Source organism: Haliotis asinina, chromosome 14 (genome assembly GCF_037392515.1).
Source record: "Haliotis asinina isolate JCU_RB_2024 chromosome 14, JCU_Hal_asi_v2, whole genome shotgun sequence".
Lineage (NCBI taxonomy): Eukaryota > Metazoa > Mollusca > Gastropoda > Lepetellida > Haliotidae > Haliotis > Haliotis asinina.
Genome location: NC_090293.1, coordinates 49,842,941 through 49,858,693, shown reverse-complemented (window position 1 = coordinate 49,858,693; position 15,753 = coordinate 49,842,941). Strand labels below are relative to the sequence as shown.

The 15,753-nt window shown below is 40.1% G+C and overlaps 1 protein-coding gene across 1 annotated transcript in view; it reads left to right on the top strand.

Moving 5' to 3' along the window:
* The window catches only part of LOC137262296 (lipase maturation factor 2-like), a 37,060-nt gene extending 22,296 nt beyond the window's left edge, over positions 1 to 14,764 (top strand). Inside the window, exons 8-16 of the mRNA XM_067800113.1 lie at positions 3,405 to 3,516; positions 4,009 to 4,161; positions 4,358 to 4,463; positions 4,702 to 4,801; positions 5,712 to 5,827; positions 6,285 to 6,409; positions 7,282 to 7,501; positions 7,885 to 7,996; positions 12,913 to 14,764. Coding sequence (XP_067656214.1) covers positions 3,405 to 3,516; positions 4,009 to 4,161; positions 4,358 to 4,463; positions 4,702 to 4,801; positions 5,712 to 5,827; positions 6,285 to 6,409; positions 7,282 to 7,501; positions 7,885 to 7,996; positions 12,913 to 13,062 — 1,194 coding nt within the window. The 3' untranslated portion in view covers positions 13,063 to 14,764. The remainder of the gene's footprint in view (positions 1 to 3,404; positions 3,517 to 4,008; positions 4,162 to 4,357; positions 4,464 to 4,701; positions 4,802 to 5,711; positions 5,828 to 6,284; positions 6,410 to 7,281; positions 7,502 to 7,884; positions 7,997 to 12,912) is intronic.
* Positions 14,765 to 15,753: the final 989 nt, after the last annotated feature.

Below are 15,753 nucleotides of genomic sequence, written 5' to 3'. Positions count from 1 at the left end.
ATAACTCATACATGTATTCTGGCTGGTACAACAGGGCACTGGAATGAAGCTGTGTCACTTTTATTTTTTTCTTGTACATGGACTGGTTACTTTCCTTGAAGAAAAAAACATGTTCAAAGATGAACTTAAATGTAAATTTAGTATATTTGGGTTGCAAAATTTCTTTAATTAGAAAAAAACAGATTATTTAGTTTAAGATTGTGTTTATTTCATTCAGGTTAGTCAGTTTGGTTAATAAATGTGGGTATATCTGAATTTTAAGGAAAAGTCTATCAGCAAGAGAAAATTCAATCATTTGCGAGTTGTAAGCATAAAAACTTGTTGCCTCCATTTATTGTTTTGTTTTATTGAGTGTGGCTTTGGTTTCCCACTGCTTTTAGCAGTGTCCAGTTATTACACCTGGGGAACACATACATTTAGTAATATTGATTATGTAAAATGGGCTTCATATGACAATCAAAAGAATGTGCAAGGCTGGTGTAGATGATCATACAGGCTGGGAAGTGAGATTTTTTGGTATGTGATTGTAATTATAGATTTTGTTTATTTCTGAAGAAAGGGCCAAATTTGTTGACTATTTCTTGATGGAATTGACTGTAGAGATCAGTCTGGGATGGATCCTTTTGATCATTTGAGATTGTTATTTGTATCGTTTTGTGAAAATTAGACAGACTTCACTTGAGACTTTTCTTCCAAGTCAAGCTGTCATAATGTACTACTGCTTAGACAATGACAAACTCAGTCCATATCAAATATTATCGTGGCATCTCACTCACTCACACCCATCTTACTCTCTTTGAAGAGGAAATAGTATTTATGTTCAAGTTTCTTGCTGTCTAACTTGAACTTACAGGTCAGTGTGAAGCATTGTGTGACAGTCAAACATGGACTTTGATGTGTTGGACTTACAGTTGGCTTAGTATTTATTTACTCTTTAGTCTCCATTTTTGATTGTCTGGAACATCAGAACTCAAACTCAAACTCAAAGGATTTTGTCAGTCCATCTTCGGCTCAGCATCATTACATGGCCACTTGACTACCACCTGACTGATTTGGTCAGTCCATCTTCGGCTCAGCATCATTACATGGCCACATGACTACCATCTGACTGATTTGGTCAGTCCATCTTCGGCTCAGCATCATTACACAGCCACCTGACTACCACCTGACTGATTTGGTCAGTCCATCTTCGGCTCAGCATCATTACACAGCCACCTGACTACCACCTGACTGATTTGGTCAGTCCATCTTCGGCTCAGCATCATTACATGACCACCTGACTGATTTGGTCAGTCCATCTTCGGCTCAGCATCAATACATGGCCACCTGACTACCACCTGACTCATTACATGGCCACTTGACTACCTCCTGACTGATTTGGTCAGTCCATCTTCGGCTCAGCATCATTACATGGCCACCTGACTACCATCTGACTTATTACATGGCCACCTGACTACCTCCTGACTGATTTGGTCAGTCCATCTTCGGCTCAGCATCATTACACGGCCACATGACTACCACCTGACTGATTTGGTCAGTCCATCTTCGGCTCAGCATCATTACATGGCCACCTGACTACCATCTGACTTATTACATGGCCACCTGACTACCACCTGACTGATTTGGTCAGTCCATCTTTGGCTCAGCATCATTACATGGCCACCTGACTACCATCTGACTTATTACATGGCCACCTGACTACCACCTGACTGATTTGGTCAGTCCATCTTCGGCTCAGCATCATTACATGGCCACTTGACTACCATCTGACTGATTTGGTCAGTCCATCTTCGGCTCAGCATCTTTACATGGCCACATGACTACCATCTGACTGATTTGGTCAGTCCATCTTTGGCTCAGCATCATTACATGGCCACCTGACTACCACCTGACTGATTTGGTCAGTCCATCTTCGGCTCAGCATCATTACATGGCCACCTGACTACCATCTGACTTATTACATGGCCACCTGACTACCTCCTGACTGATTTGGTCAGTCCATCTTCGGCTCAGCATCATTACATGGCCACCTGACTACCACCTGACTGATTTGGTCAGTCCATCTTCGGCTCAGCATCATTACATGGCCACCTGACTACCACCTGACTGATTTGGTCAGTCCATCTTCGGCTCAGCATCATTACATGGCCACTTGACTACCACCTGACTGATTTGGTCAGTCCATCTTCGGCTCAGCATCATTACATGGCCACCTGACTACCATCTGACTTATTACATGGCCACCTGACTACCACCTGACTGATTTGGTCAGTCCATCTTTGGCTCAGCATCATTACATGGCCACCTGACTACCATCTGACTTATTACATGGCCACCTGACTACCACCTGACTGATTTGGTCAGTCCATCTTCGGCTCAGCATCATTACATGGCCACCTGACTACCATCTGACTGATTTGGTCAGTCCATCTTCGGCTCAGCATCATTACACGGCCACCTGACTACCACCTGACTGATTTGGTCAGTCCATCTTCGGCTCAGCATCATTACATGGCCACATGACTACCACCTGACTTATTACATGGCCACTTGACTACCTCCTGACTGATTTGGTCAGTCCATCTTCGGCTCAGCATCATTACACGGCCACCTGACTACCATCTGACTTATTACATGGCCACTTGACTACCACCTGACTGATTTGGTCAGTCCATCTTCGGCTCAGCATCATTACATGGCCACCTGACTACCACCTGACTGATTTGGTCAGTCCATCTTCGGCTCAGCATCATTACACGGCCACCTGACTACCACCTGACTGATTTGGTCAGTCCATCTTCGGCTCAGCATCATTACACGGCCACTTGACTACCACCTGACTCATTACATGGCCACTTGACTACCACCTGACTGATTTGGTCAGTCCATCTTTGGCTCAGCATCATTACATGGCCACCTGACTACCACCTGACTGATTTTCATCATATGTTGAGTGTCTATCTCATTAATGTCCATCATATAATGTGAGTGTACCTTATTCGTTTTCATCATATGTTGAGAATGTACCTTAGTGCTAATATTAACGATTGGTTCAACATTCCTTGACCCGTGAAGGTCTCGGGGTAGAATATGCCTTCAGCAACCCATACTTGCCATAAAAGGTGATTATGCTTGTCAAAAGAGGCAACTATCGGGATTGGGTAGTCACGCTTGCTGATTTGGTTGACACATGTCATCGGTTTCCATTTGTGCAGATCAATGCTCATGTTATTGATCACTGGATTGTCTGGTCTAGACTTGATTATTTACAGACCGCCGCCATATAGCTGGAATATTGCTGAGTGTGGCGTGTATCTCATTGATGTCCATCATATGTAGTGAGTGAACCTTATTCATCCACCTTATTTGATGGCTTACATGGTGTCTGACACATTCTGTTTCAGGTGCTGCTACAAGTATTGATCATCCTGACTGGCAACTACAACTTCTTTAATCTCCTCACAATTGTCCTGTGCATCTCCCTCCTCGACGACCACGTCCTCGGCAGACGAAAAAGTATGGCATCTATGTCCATTTCTGAACTTACATCAGTGAACCAGCAAAGGATATGTACAGTTGGATGGAACGCTGGAACTTTCTATTCTAAGATCTATGTCTGAAACTTGACTGAAACACTATACAAAGCAGATACCCAGATCACATACTCGTTTTCATCACATGACCCATTAATGTCCAGATTAGAATATTGACCTTCAGTAACCAATGCTTGTTGTAAGAGACGACTAGCGGGGCCGGGTGGTCAGGCTCCCTGACTTGGTTGACATGTTCCCAATTGCGCAGATCGATGCTCATGTTGTTAGTCACTGGATTTTTAGTGACTCGATTATTTACAGAACGCTGCCATATAGCTAGAATATTGCTGAGTGTGGCGTAAACCTAAACTCACTCACTAAACCATATTTCAGCTTACCTTATGATAAAGTGATAAGATGAGGAATATTTTTCTGTACCTAAGTAAACCATAAAATGATTTACATCTTGTTTCAGCTGTACGTCGCCGTAAATCCTTTGTATGGAGCAGTCTAGGGTTTGTGTCCAACGTCATTGTGCCTGTGCTTGTGTACGGCTACATCGGCTACTACACATACATCCTCTTCGACCTAAAGGTTCAGCCTGACTACTCCATACAGTCCAAGTTGAGTAAGTCATGTCGTATGTGATCTTAAGGTCTATCAGATTGGGTGGGGGTACAGTTGCTGAGCAATGTGGTATCTGGTATCAAAGGTATGATTGTGGGTTCTAATCATTGCCCTGATGTTTGTCAGGATCAAACCTGGGTCCAAGCTTCACCAATGTGATCAATGTCAAAGATTATGTAAGGATATTCTTGTTTCAGCTTTCAAGTCCTCGGACCTAAATCGCTGGCTGGAGTGGGTGATGCCATACACCATATATGTTGGAGCTATTTCCTTAGCTTTTGAAATATTCCTGTCTATACTAAGGTAAGGTGACTTCTCACACAGGACATTGATACTCTGTTAGATCATAGTAGAGAACATCCCTGAGGGGATTCTGGGTACAAAGCAAACTTTGTTTTGCTTGGGTTTTTTTTGCACGTTTCCGGCTGTGTGTGGACTATTGGGGAATTTAGTGGTCTCGACCAGACAATCCAGTTATTGCCTCTAGGAACATGCAATTGATTATTTTGGCATATTTTAAAAAATTATTCAATTATTTCAGATCTTCTGTAGAAGAGAAAGGATTTTTCAGGAAAAACATCGCCACCATTCAGTGTGTCCTGTTTGGAGCTGTAGCAGCGGGCTTGTTTGCCATCAGCTTGGTAGGGCATTTGTACTTGTCCATAACTTGTAGTAGTGTATGTGTTCACTTTAGATAACTATTGATGCAGTGACTATCAGTACCACCAATAGTTATTCTTTCAAGTTACGTTACAGTTATATTGTGGATGTTAGATCTTCAACGTCTGGTGCAATGGTGGACGAGCCAGGTTGAAGTTAAAAGTCATCTGCATTTTTTTTCAGTACATATGTACTGATGTCGATATGCAGCAAATCCAATGCAAATTTCCAGGAATCGAAAACCAGTCGATCATGTTTTTCAACCCCTCAGATTAAATTGTTTCATCGGCATTCTGGAAGTTGATGACTCAGAAATGAAACACACAACTCTATGGATTTCTTTGTATTTCTTGCATCTCGTTAGCTTGATTATGATGTTATAACCTACATCAAAAGGTGACTCTATGCAATAAATTAGAAGCTGTCATCCATAAAGTTATATGTTCCACTTTTCAATCAGATGAAAGAACACAGTGAGTTTGGTTTTCAATATTTGTCATTACACTAATCACCTTGTGAAGAAGTAAACAATTTGTATCCATGTCAAGGGTGGAAATAACATTAAAATTCCTACAGTACTCCGGTACACTTGCACATGTATAATCACTTGTCCTGATAATTTTTCCACTACACTAGCCAAATGTCTTGTTGATTTTGTTTTAATAAGAAACATAAGTAACATTGGAAAGTCAGCTGGACACTGGTACAGTGTCACTTAGAAATTTGCTTGTCCGGCAGAAAAAAACACTGGATTGGGAGGTCAGGCAGTGGGTTATTTCCACCCCTGCATGTGTGGACTTTCTAGCACATATTCAAGGTGACTTATCTTCCTTTGAGGAGTAGGGAAACATGCTGATACAGAACAGCCACACCCTCAGTGTATGCTTGCAGGTGCCCCATACAGTTATTGAAGGCAAGTCCCACAGGTCCTTGTGGCCGGCCGTCAGACAGTGGCACGACAGACTGGAGGCCTTCCAGGTCACCAACTCTTACGGGCTCTTCAGAAGGTAGGAACGAGTGGCTGTGTTTGAGTGAGTGTTTGTCTTTTTATGTCACCATAACAATATTCCAGATGTATGATGGCGGTTTGTAAACAGGGGTTTACTTTGACCAGCAAATAGTTGGAGGTCCACGGTACCTCTAGCGATTACAGGATTAATGGTTACTTAAAATTCGAAACTATATATTTCTTGTCAGGAATTTTATAGTGAAAATGTCTCAGCATTCAGTCTGTAAAATTGTGCATATTGGATGCATATTTTTGCGATGCATAAAACTTTGTGTAAATAATTGAATCCCAAACTAACAAAACTGTGATCCATATTTGCTGTCTACACCAAGACTTAATCAAATGTTTTTTAAGTTTTTGTTAATTCTCGACCAATTTTTTTTTCAGTCATATATATATTTTCAGGTTATTGCTAATAATTGAATAATTTGTGATCAGCTGTGTGTATTCTGCAGGATGACTGGGGTTGGAGGTCGACCTGAAGTTATCATTGAAGGAAGCAACACAAAGGATGGCACTTGGAAGGAGTACGAATTTCTATATAAACCAGGCGATATCTCGCTCCGTCCCCCGGTTGTAGGTGAGTGTGTATTAAAATGATGAAGAATCTCTCCATGGTTTCAACCAGGAAAGCTGTTTACATCCATTACAGTTTTTCCTTGCACAGAAACAAAGAATATGTTGATAGTAAAGGATAGAGATATCGTGAAAGAGACCTACAACTGTAACAGTTACTGTATAGCCAGATGATTGGGGTGTTGACATGTGATAGAACCCACATGTCAGGTTTCTTGTCAGATGTATTCTTGACTGTTGTTTGTAAGAAAAGGAGACAGAATCATAAGAGACATCTATTGTCTGTTGTTTAACATCGCTTTCAACAACATACCTTCAGTATATGATGGCAGTCTGTAAATAATCCAATCTGGACAATCCTGTGGTTGACATCATGAGCATCAAGTCTGATCATGACCACTTGATCCTATCTCCTCTTACGGCAGTCGTAGTTACTGTGGACTTATTCTAACCCAGATCTTCGCATGGCTAATAAACATACAAATACACTACTCAACCATCTGATCCAGTTAATCACCTTTTGCAACAAGCATAATTTCTGAGGACCAATTCTAACCCAGATCTTCTCAGGTATAACAGACATATATAAAAATATAGTGCTGCTTGTACATGTGATCTAGTTAGTTACCCCTTCTGACATCAAGAACAGGTAAACAAAAATTATAGTGCTACTTGACCATGTGATATAGTTAGTTGCCATGTGCAACAAGAACAGACATACAAAAAATATAACACTACCGACAGCTCCAAACATTTACTGCACCTAATCTGACCGTTTCCACAATCATCCTGGACAATTCTTTGAAAAAAGACTGAAAACAAATTGCACCCAGCTTTTTTGTGTGTCCTTAACCAAGTAAATGCTATTTTTTCCAGCCCCTCATCAACCTAGGCTGGACTGGCAGATGTGGTTCGCTGCCCTTGGCAACTACCAGCGCAACGCCTGGTTCGTGAACCTCGTCTACCGCCTGCTCAACAACCAGAAAGAAGTCCTTCAGCTGCTGAAACGCAATCCCTTCCCCGGCAAACCTCCAAAGTACATTCGTGCCACACTGTATCACTACTACTACACCTCAAGCAGCAAGAAAAATGACAGGTACAACAGTTTATGACAAGCACAGTTGACAGTAAACTGTTATTACTATTATGAATTTTAATTCCTAGTTGACAAAAAACTATTATCGATTCTATATGTGGCAGGTATATGACAATTAGCTGATGGGAAACTATTATTTATTCATTTCATCGCAGGTAGTTGAAAGGAAACTGAATTACTGATTCTATACATGACAAATAGTTGACAGGAAACTGTAATGTTGTTGATTCTTAACTTATCTGGGACTTACTGGAAAAGTACTAGAGAGGTAGTTGAAAAGAAATCTGTTTCAAAAGACTGTTTACAATACTACAAGTTGCTGTTGTACAGTTTGCTGTACGTTCTGACAGACCACTGACTTGAAACCATAAATTTTTATTCAGATATTCAGCTAGGAACTGGTGGTTGAGGAAAAAGAAGGCTGAATATTTACCGGTGATGCATGCAGAGGACCAGTACCTGAAGAAGTATGTGAAACAGAGTGGAATCTTAGAGGTAAGATGGAGGGTGGTTTGAGGGTGGGAATATGCCAAGGTAGACTAGAAGATGATCTGGTATGGTGGAGGGATGGCAATAGTGTCTGAAGGTTGAGGAGGGGAAATATGCCAAGGTAGACTAGAAGATGATCTGGTATGGTGGAGGGATGGCAATGGTGTCTGAGGGTTGAGGGTGGGAAATATGCCAAGGTAGACTAGAAGATGATCTGGAATGGTGGAGGGATGGCAATAGTGTCTGAGGGTTGAGGGTGGGAAATATGCCAAGGTAGACTAGAAGATGATCTGGAATGGTGGAGGGATGGCAATGGTGTCTGAGGTTTGAGGGTGGGAAATATGCCAAGGTAGACTAGAAGATGATCTGGAATGGTGGAGATATGGCAATGGTGTCTGAGGGTTGAGGGTGGGAAATATGCCAAGGTAGACTAGAAGATGACCTGGAATGGTGGAGGGATGGCAATGGTGTCTGAGGGTGGGAAATGTGTAGGAGAAACAAGGACTAAGGGTTTACAAGAGGTTGTGAACCCTCTGAGTAGGGATGTCCCTACTCTCATGGTTCTCAGCCTCTTGTAAACCCGATTAGGAGTAGTTTCTCCGACTTATCAACGGTGTTTGTGTAAAATATCTTTTCAAGTAATATATAACAATCGTTGTTACTAGGCAACAGTGCCTATTTATAGATCTCCATGTAGTACACGGTATAACGAGTGTGTTGACATCACATGGCCAATAACCTGTCTGATTTTCATGAAAAGCTTGTGCATTCCACATTTTGCACGTTCCCTGTCAGCAGTACCTGTCTTGTGAGGAACACACGGTTCATACTGACGAACAATCTCATTCTTCACAGCAATCCTTCCTAGCCTAGTGAATAAAACCACCAAGCTAGAGAGCAAAGGTTTGCAGGTTCGAAGTCAGGTGTTGCAGCAATATATTGGAAGTTTCCAGTATTGTGATATTTTACGATCAGGTGATAGCAGGACAAGGTTATTTCAAAACCCTGGTTTATAAGTTATCAAAGTCACATTCTGGGTATTTACATATCACATCCCAAGGATTACAATACACATCCCAAGGATTTACAATACACATCCCAAGGATTTACAATACACATCCCAAGGATTACAATACACATCCCAAGGATTAACAATACACATCTCAAGGATTTACAATACACATCCCAAGGATTTACAATACACATCCCAAGGATTACAATACACATCCCAAGGATTTACAATACACATCCCAAGGATTACAATACACATCCCAAGGATTTACAATACACATCCCATCCCAAGGATTACAATACACATCCCAAGGATTACAATACACATCCCAAGGATTTACAATACACATCCCAAGGATTACAATACACATCCCAAGGATTACAATAAAGGATTTACAATACACATCCCAAGGATTTACAATACACATCCCAAGGATTACAATACACATCCCAAGGATTACAATATACATCCCAAGGATTTACAATACACATCCCAAGGATTTACAATACACATCCCAAGGATTACAATACACATCCCAAGGATTTACAATACACATCCCAAGGATTTACAATACACATCCCAAGGATTACAATACACATCCCAAGGATTACAATACACATCCCAAGGATTTACAATACACATCCCAAGGATTTACAATACACATCCCAAGGATTACAATACACATCCCAAGGATTTACAAATCAAATCCTGGGAATTTACGATACACATCACTAATCACATAGTGTAACCAAGTGATACGTTCTTGGAAAGGGAAAAAAAGATGACCATTATAGGCAAGCCGGGATGATAACACGAGGTAGACTAGAAGATGATCATGAATGTAGGAAGAATGGTAGGGGTGGGTGGTAAAAATATAGCAGGGTAAAGGGTGGGTGGTAAAAATGTAGCAGGGAAAAGGGTGGTGCTGGTAAAAATGTAGCAGCGCAAAGGGTGGGTGGTAAAAATGTAGCAGGGTAAAGAGGGGGTGCTGGTAAAAATGTAGCAGGGTAAAGGGGCATGGTGGTAAAAATTGAGCAGTTTAATAGGTAGGTGGGCAAAAATGTAGCATGGTAAAGGGGGGTGGTAAAAATGTAGCAGGGCAAAGGGTGGTGCTGGTAAAAATGTAGCAGGGCAAAGGGTGGGTGGTAAAAATGTAGCAGGGTAAAGGGGGGGGGTGCTGGTAAAAATGTAGCAGGGTAAAGGGGCATGGTGGTAAAGATTGAGCAGTTTAATAGGTAGGTGGGTAAAAATGTAGCATGGTAAAGGGGGGTGGTAAAAATGTAGCAGGGTAAAGGGTGGGTGGTAAAAATGTAGCAGGGTAAAGGAGGGGTGGGGGTAAAAATGTAGCAGGGTAATGGTTGGTGGGTAGAAATGTAGCAGGGTAAAGGGTTGGTGGATAAAAATGTAGCAGGGTAAACCGGGGTGGTAAAAATATAGCAGGGTAAAGGGTGGGTGGTAAAAATGTAGCAGGGTAATGGTGGGTGGGTAGAAATGTAGCAGGGTAAAGGGTTGGTGGATAAAAATGTAGCAGGGTAAAGCGGGGTGGTAAAAATATAGCAGTTTAAAGGGTGGGTGGTAAAAATGTAGCATGGTAAAAGGTGGGTGGTAAAAATGTAGCAGGGTAAAGGGGCGTGATGGTAAAAATAGAGCAGTTTAATGGGTGGGGGGTAAAAATGTAGCAGGGTAAAGGGGGGGGGTAAAAATGTAGCAGGGTAAAGGGTGGGTGGGTAGAAATGTAGCAGGGTAAAGGGTGGGTGGTAAAAATGTAGCAGGGTAAAGGGTGGTACTTCAATATATACAATCATAAGAGAAGAAGAAGAAGAGAACCATACATTGTTTAGTAATATATAATAATATAGTATATATGATATATAGTAATATAAAATAATAACCATAATCTGTTATTTGAATGAACAAAGCTGTCATAATAAAGTGACAGTATGAAAACTGAAAATACTGAATTTCTGGATTGCATATAGGTATACGAAAATAAAGACAAAACACCAACTTTCTACTAGTATCATGGTATAACTTTTCACCCCTACTGCAGATATAGTCATTAGTCACTCATAATATATCAACAATACACTTACATGACATCTATACTAATCTGGAACAATGCACATCACAGTTACTGATGATAATTATGGAAAGAGTACCATCCAGTCCCCTTATTCTTTCTTCCGTATATTAACAGATCTGACACTGAGTGGTTCAACTCTATATATTGTACTTCATTTTTGGAAAACATAAACGGAATGTTTCCACCAGTCATGTTTGCTGTTTGATGCAACTGCAAACCAAGAAATGGGGTGTGATGAAGCAGTTTACGGTGGGAGGCTGTACATGGCAATGGCAACTGGTTACACTGTGACGTAATGCAAAAAACGTTCAATTACGAGGGGGCAGACTGGAATGGCACAGTGACGTCAACACATTGTGACGTAATGCAGAAAGTGCACATTATCCTCTGATAAAGTATTGTCGACGCCTTTGATCTTTCGCCGAAGTATCTTAGAAAATCAAATAAAATTACCTAAACTGTAATAACTAAACTCTTCAAAGACGATACTGTATTTACACAAATGAAAGGTACAAATATGACAGTGCCAAAAAAATGGTTAAGGGTGCATTGGAAGAATGACTACAGATAGAAGAGGACTAAAGAAAGAAGTGCTGATGTGTGGAAGGCTGATTTGTTGGTGGATTGGAGTTTGAACTCTTTAATTGTTGAAAGGATGAAAAGATGGTTTTCATTAGTGAAGGAATGAAAGATTTTTTAGGTTATAAATGGAAGGATGAATGTTTTACATTTTCAGTGGAATGGAGGATTAATTACTAAAGGGAGTGAGTTAAGGATTGTGGGAGTGAAAGAAGAATACTTAATTTATGGAACGAATGAGTGAAAACATAGTAAAGGAATGATACATTTTGAAATATACAGCAGACCACTGCAGGAAGATTTTAACTGAACCTGTTTGACATAATCTGGGGTAGAAGTTCATGGATTAAGGTATTCTAAACTATAATGAGCATTCTGCCCTTATTTTTAACAACCATATCAACTCATTAGCAAAATATTTCATTATCTTATAATGTACTTCTGGAGGCGATGGGGTACCCTTGTGGTTAAATCATTTGCTCGTCACGCCTAAGACCCAGGTTCGATTCCCTACATGGGTACCATGTGTGAAGCCCATTTCTGGTATCCCCAACTGTGATATAGCTGGAATATTACTACAGCTAGACACATATTAGATGATCCTGCGCACTAAATGCATTTGTGACAAGAGAGGTGGCACAACAAATTGGGCGAGTACACTTGGCTGCTACACGTAGCTTGACGATTATGCACGTGCAATACATGCTAACCGTGACATGAAATCAACACCGCATATTCCTTCGAATGATAAGACTGCAATTTCAGGCATAAGATACTGATATTACATACTAACCTTTAGTTAAGACGAAGACAAATAGATGATTGGGGCATTGACAAGCAATTTAGATATTCAACAATTTTGTTTAAAAAAAAAACAGGAAAATGTCATTTGCTTCGTGAAATTGATCGGTGGTCCCAAACATATTTGCTCAGTATTTTGTGTTGATTCAATTCCTTGCTTGAGAGGCAATTCGTTGGGATTGTACCTGTTCCCAAATCGAGTGTGCTATAACAATTCATGAAACGCACGAGGAAAATGAAAAATCTCCTTCTTGTTTCAAGTGGATCGTTCTATGGGGCGTTCCCAAGTATGCAAATTGGGGTCGTTTGTCAGGTCGTGGATCATCTTGTATGTGTTTACCAGTAAAATCAGCGTAAAACTAACAGCAGCTTAAAACTTGCTCATTCGCTCCCTCAACTGTCCACTCGCCCACACACACAGGTAACAATCATTTCTCTGTTTTACAGCCTCCACCCAAAATGACCACGAAGAATTATGTCAGGGAGGCGATCACTTGGATACGGAACCTAATCGGTCAGCCAGAGGGATTCACATTTGTCATGTCTGTGTTCGGATCAGGTCTCGTTGTAAATGTTCTCAACTGCTACCTGTTCTAATGGTGAATAATTCTCAGTAAGGGCTGATAACCAAGTTATCACAGCCCTGAACAAGGATACTGTGTAATTCTTATGGCAGTTCCACCAGTCTGAATCAGTGTGTTGGGGCATTGCAGCTTAGTCTTATTGACTCAAAGTTGAGATTATGGCCTTCATGGTGAAGACCGATGTTGAATGTGTTTTGGATAAGAAATTAATCTGTGCAATCTTGTTATGGAATTGTGATGTGGAGGGAAATTTTACATCAAACATTGTGTTGTAAGTTAATTATTTAGTTTACAGGTTCTATCTCACAGTAGATGGAGAAAGGTTAGTGGTAATAGCGTTAACCTGTCATGCTGAAGACCCAAGTTCAATTCCCCCCCAGGATACAGTGTGTGAAACCCGTTTCTGGTGTCTCCTGCCTTGGATTCATGTGTCATGCCACTGACCAATCAGAATGGTCTGTCACCATTCAAAATTTGGGCATTGATATCTTTATGATAAGGAAGAGTAGCATGGTGTAAATTTAGTAAACATATTTTGTAAACGTGTTTCATGCTTCCAATTACTTTCTAAATTTTAATGCCAAATAAAATTTTGAGAATGATAAGCCAAACTACACCTGTTTATTCTTGAACAGGTGATGTCACTGAATCCAGTAGTGGATGTCATGCCTAGTTGTTATCAAAGATGGCACTTCAGTAAGAAAATAACTAAATTCTGATGTTGCGCACTCAAGTTTACAGTTCGTGGTGATCAATGTCAGCATTGACATCCTAACCGTTTGAAAATAAGGTATGCAAGGATATATCAGTGCATATTAAGTTATTGCCAATATTTTAAAGTGTATACTGCCCACATGTCAAACATGTTTTGCTTCTCAATATTTGCCTTGTAATAATCAAAAGATTAGACAGAGAAAAGGTAAGGTATTTCTCAGGTGCCTAACATCAACAGTAACTTTCCACTTTTTATTCATGCCTCTCAGAACATTTTGGAATGGATTCTGCCATTCTAGGATTTTTTTCACTTAAGGACAGGTTGACCATCCATTGAATTCCCTGAGAAAGATTTATTCTTTTTTTGGCTAATATTCTCTTTACTAATACAATTTGTAACTGAGGTAATAACTTCACATGGAAGTTGCTTGATGGTGTTGCGTACAGAGCCTAGGGACTGGATCTATAGACGTATCTAAACTAAGTGGCCTTGCATGTGGTGAATGGTGAAATATGTGTTGTAAGGTCAGACCTGTTTGTTTTTTTGTTTTACATATTGTTTTGGTCAAAAGGCAAGATGCAGGCAGCTATATTACAAAAAATCATGTGTTTTTGTTTTTTAGATTATTTCTTGAAACATCAAGACAAAACATTTATCATCAGAACAGGCTTCCACATGAGAGACAGATGACACCATGCCTTCTAGGAAAAAGCTTTGCAGACAATGTCTTTAGTAAATGACACTCCCTGCCAGAGCTAGGTATACCACTGACACTCGGGACACTGGCTAATGTCATCAAGACTTGCAAGTAGGATGTTATGTGACTGTAAAACAAACAAACAAATTGGTTTGGTCTCATAGAAGAATAACATGCATGATAAATGCTACGAGTTTGTCATAGATGTTAATATTTTTTCTTCAGTGAATATTTTATTGCCATGGTAGTTTAATAGATTTTGCTTCTATTTTGTTGTATTTGTAAAATTACTACCAACAAAAATATAATTTTCAAATCAATTACCTTGAATGTACAACAAAATTAACATAAACAGCAATGTACAGTTATCAGTTAATCTGATCAGCTCTTGTAGAGATTGATATCTTTGTTTATTAAAATTCTTGTAAACTTTGAGGTAGAGACATCCTCAGTCATCAAGGGTAATTTTTGTTTTCATGCTGCTCAGATAAAACCCCGGAAACATTCACGACAATAGCCTTGTTTTGAATAGGACGCAAATGCCCTGATACTAAAGCCATTTATCAGATAAGGAGAGTGAAATTCTGTGCTGATGCAGATGAAATTGCAGGTTATAGAGGCAAATGAGTATACATTCTTTAATTTTACATGTATTTTTAAGCAATCATGGTAGTGAGCTAATTGGCAAGGTTGGCAGCATAATGGGACATGTTTTCAATGTTCAGGGGTATGTTTAACATCCAGTCCTATTTGAAATCCTTCAACACATTTTGTAAACATGATCCCATTTTTTAAACTTATCCTTTCCAACATCACTGAATCTTCAACTATGGTTGTGTATACAAAAGTTTGTTGTTGTCTTCTCTTCAACTCATAATGGTCTGGGGCGGTGAGGTAGCCTAGTGGTTAAAGCGTTCGCACGTCGAGCCGAAGACCCGGGTTCGATTCCTCACATGGGTACAATGTGTGAAGCCCATTTTCTGGTGTACCCATGCTGCCGTGATATTGCTGGAATATTGCTAAAAGTGGTGTAAAACTGAACTCACTCACTCACTCATAATGGTCTGAAGCTTCCTATGATTAACTTTCATGATATAAGTGAAATTTGCCTCCCTATGACTATTGCACTATGGAGAATGTGTTGGAAAATTCAGTTGATATTCATGTAATTTTATCTGGAAATACTCTCGTTATCTCTGATGTAACACATAAACCTCTCTTCTTTCGTAAAATATACTGAAAATAATCATGAAAACTGACTGAAATCTGCAACGTTAGCCTGAAGCCTGTGT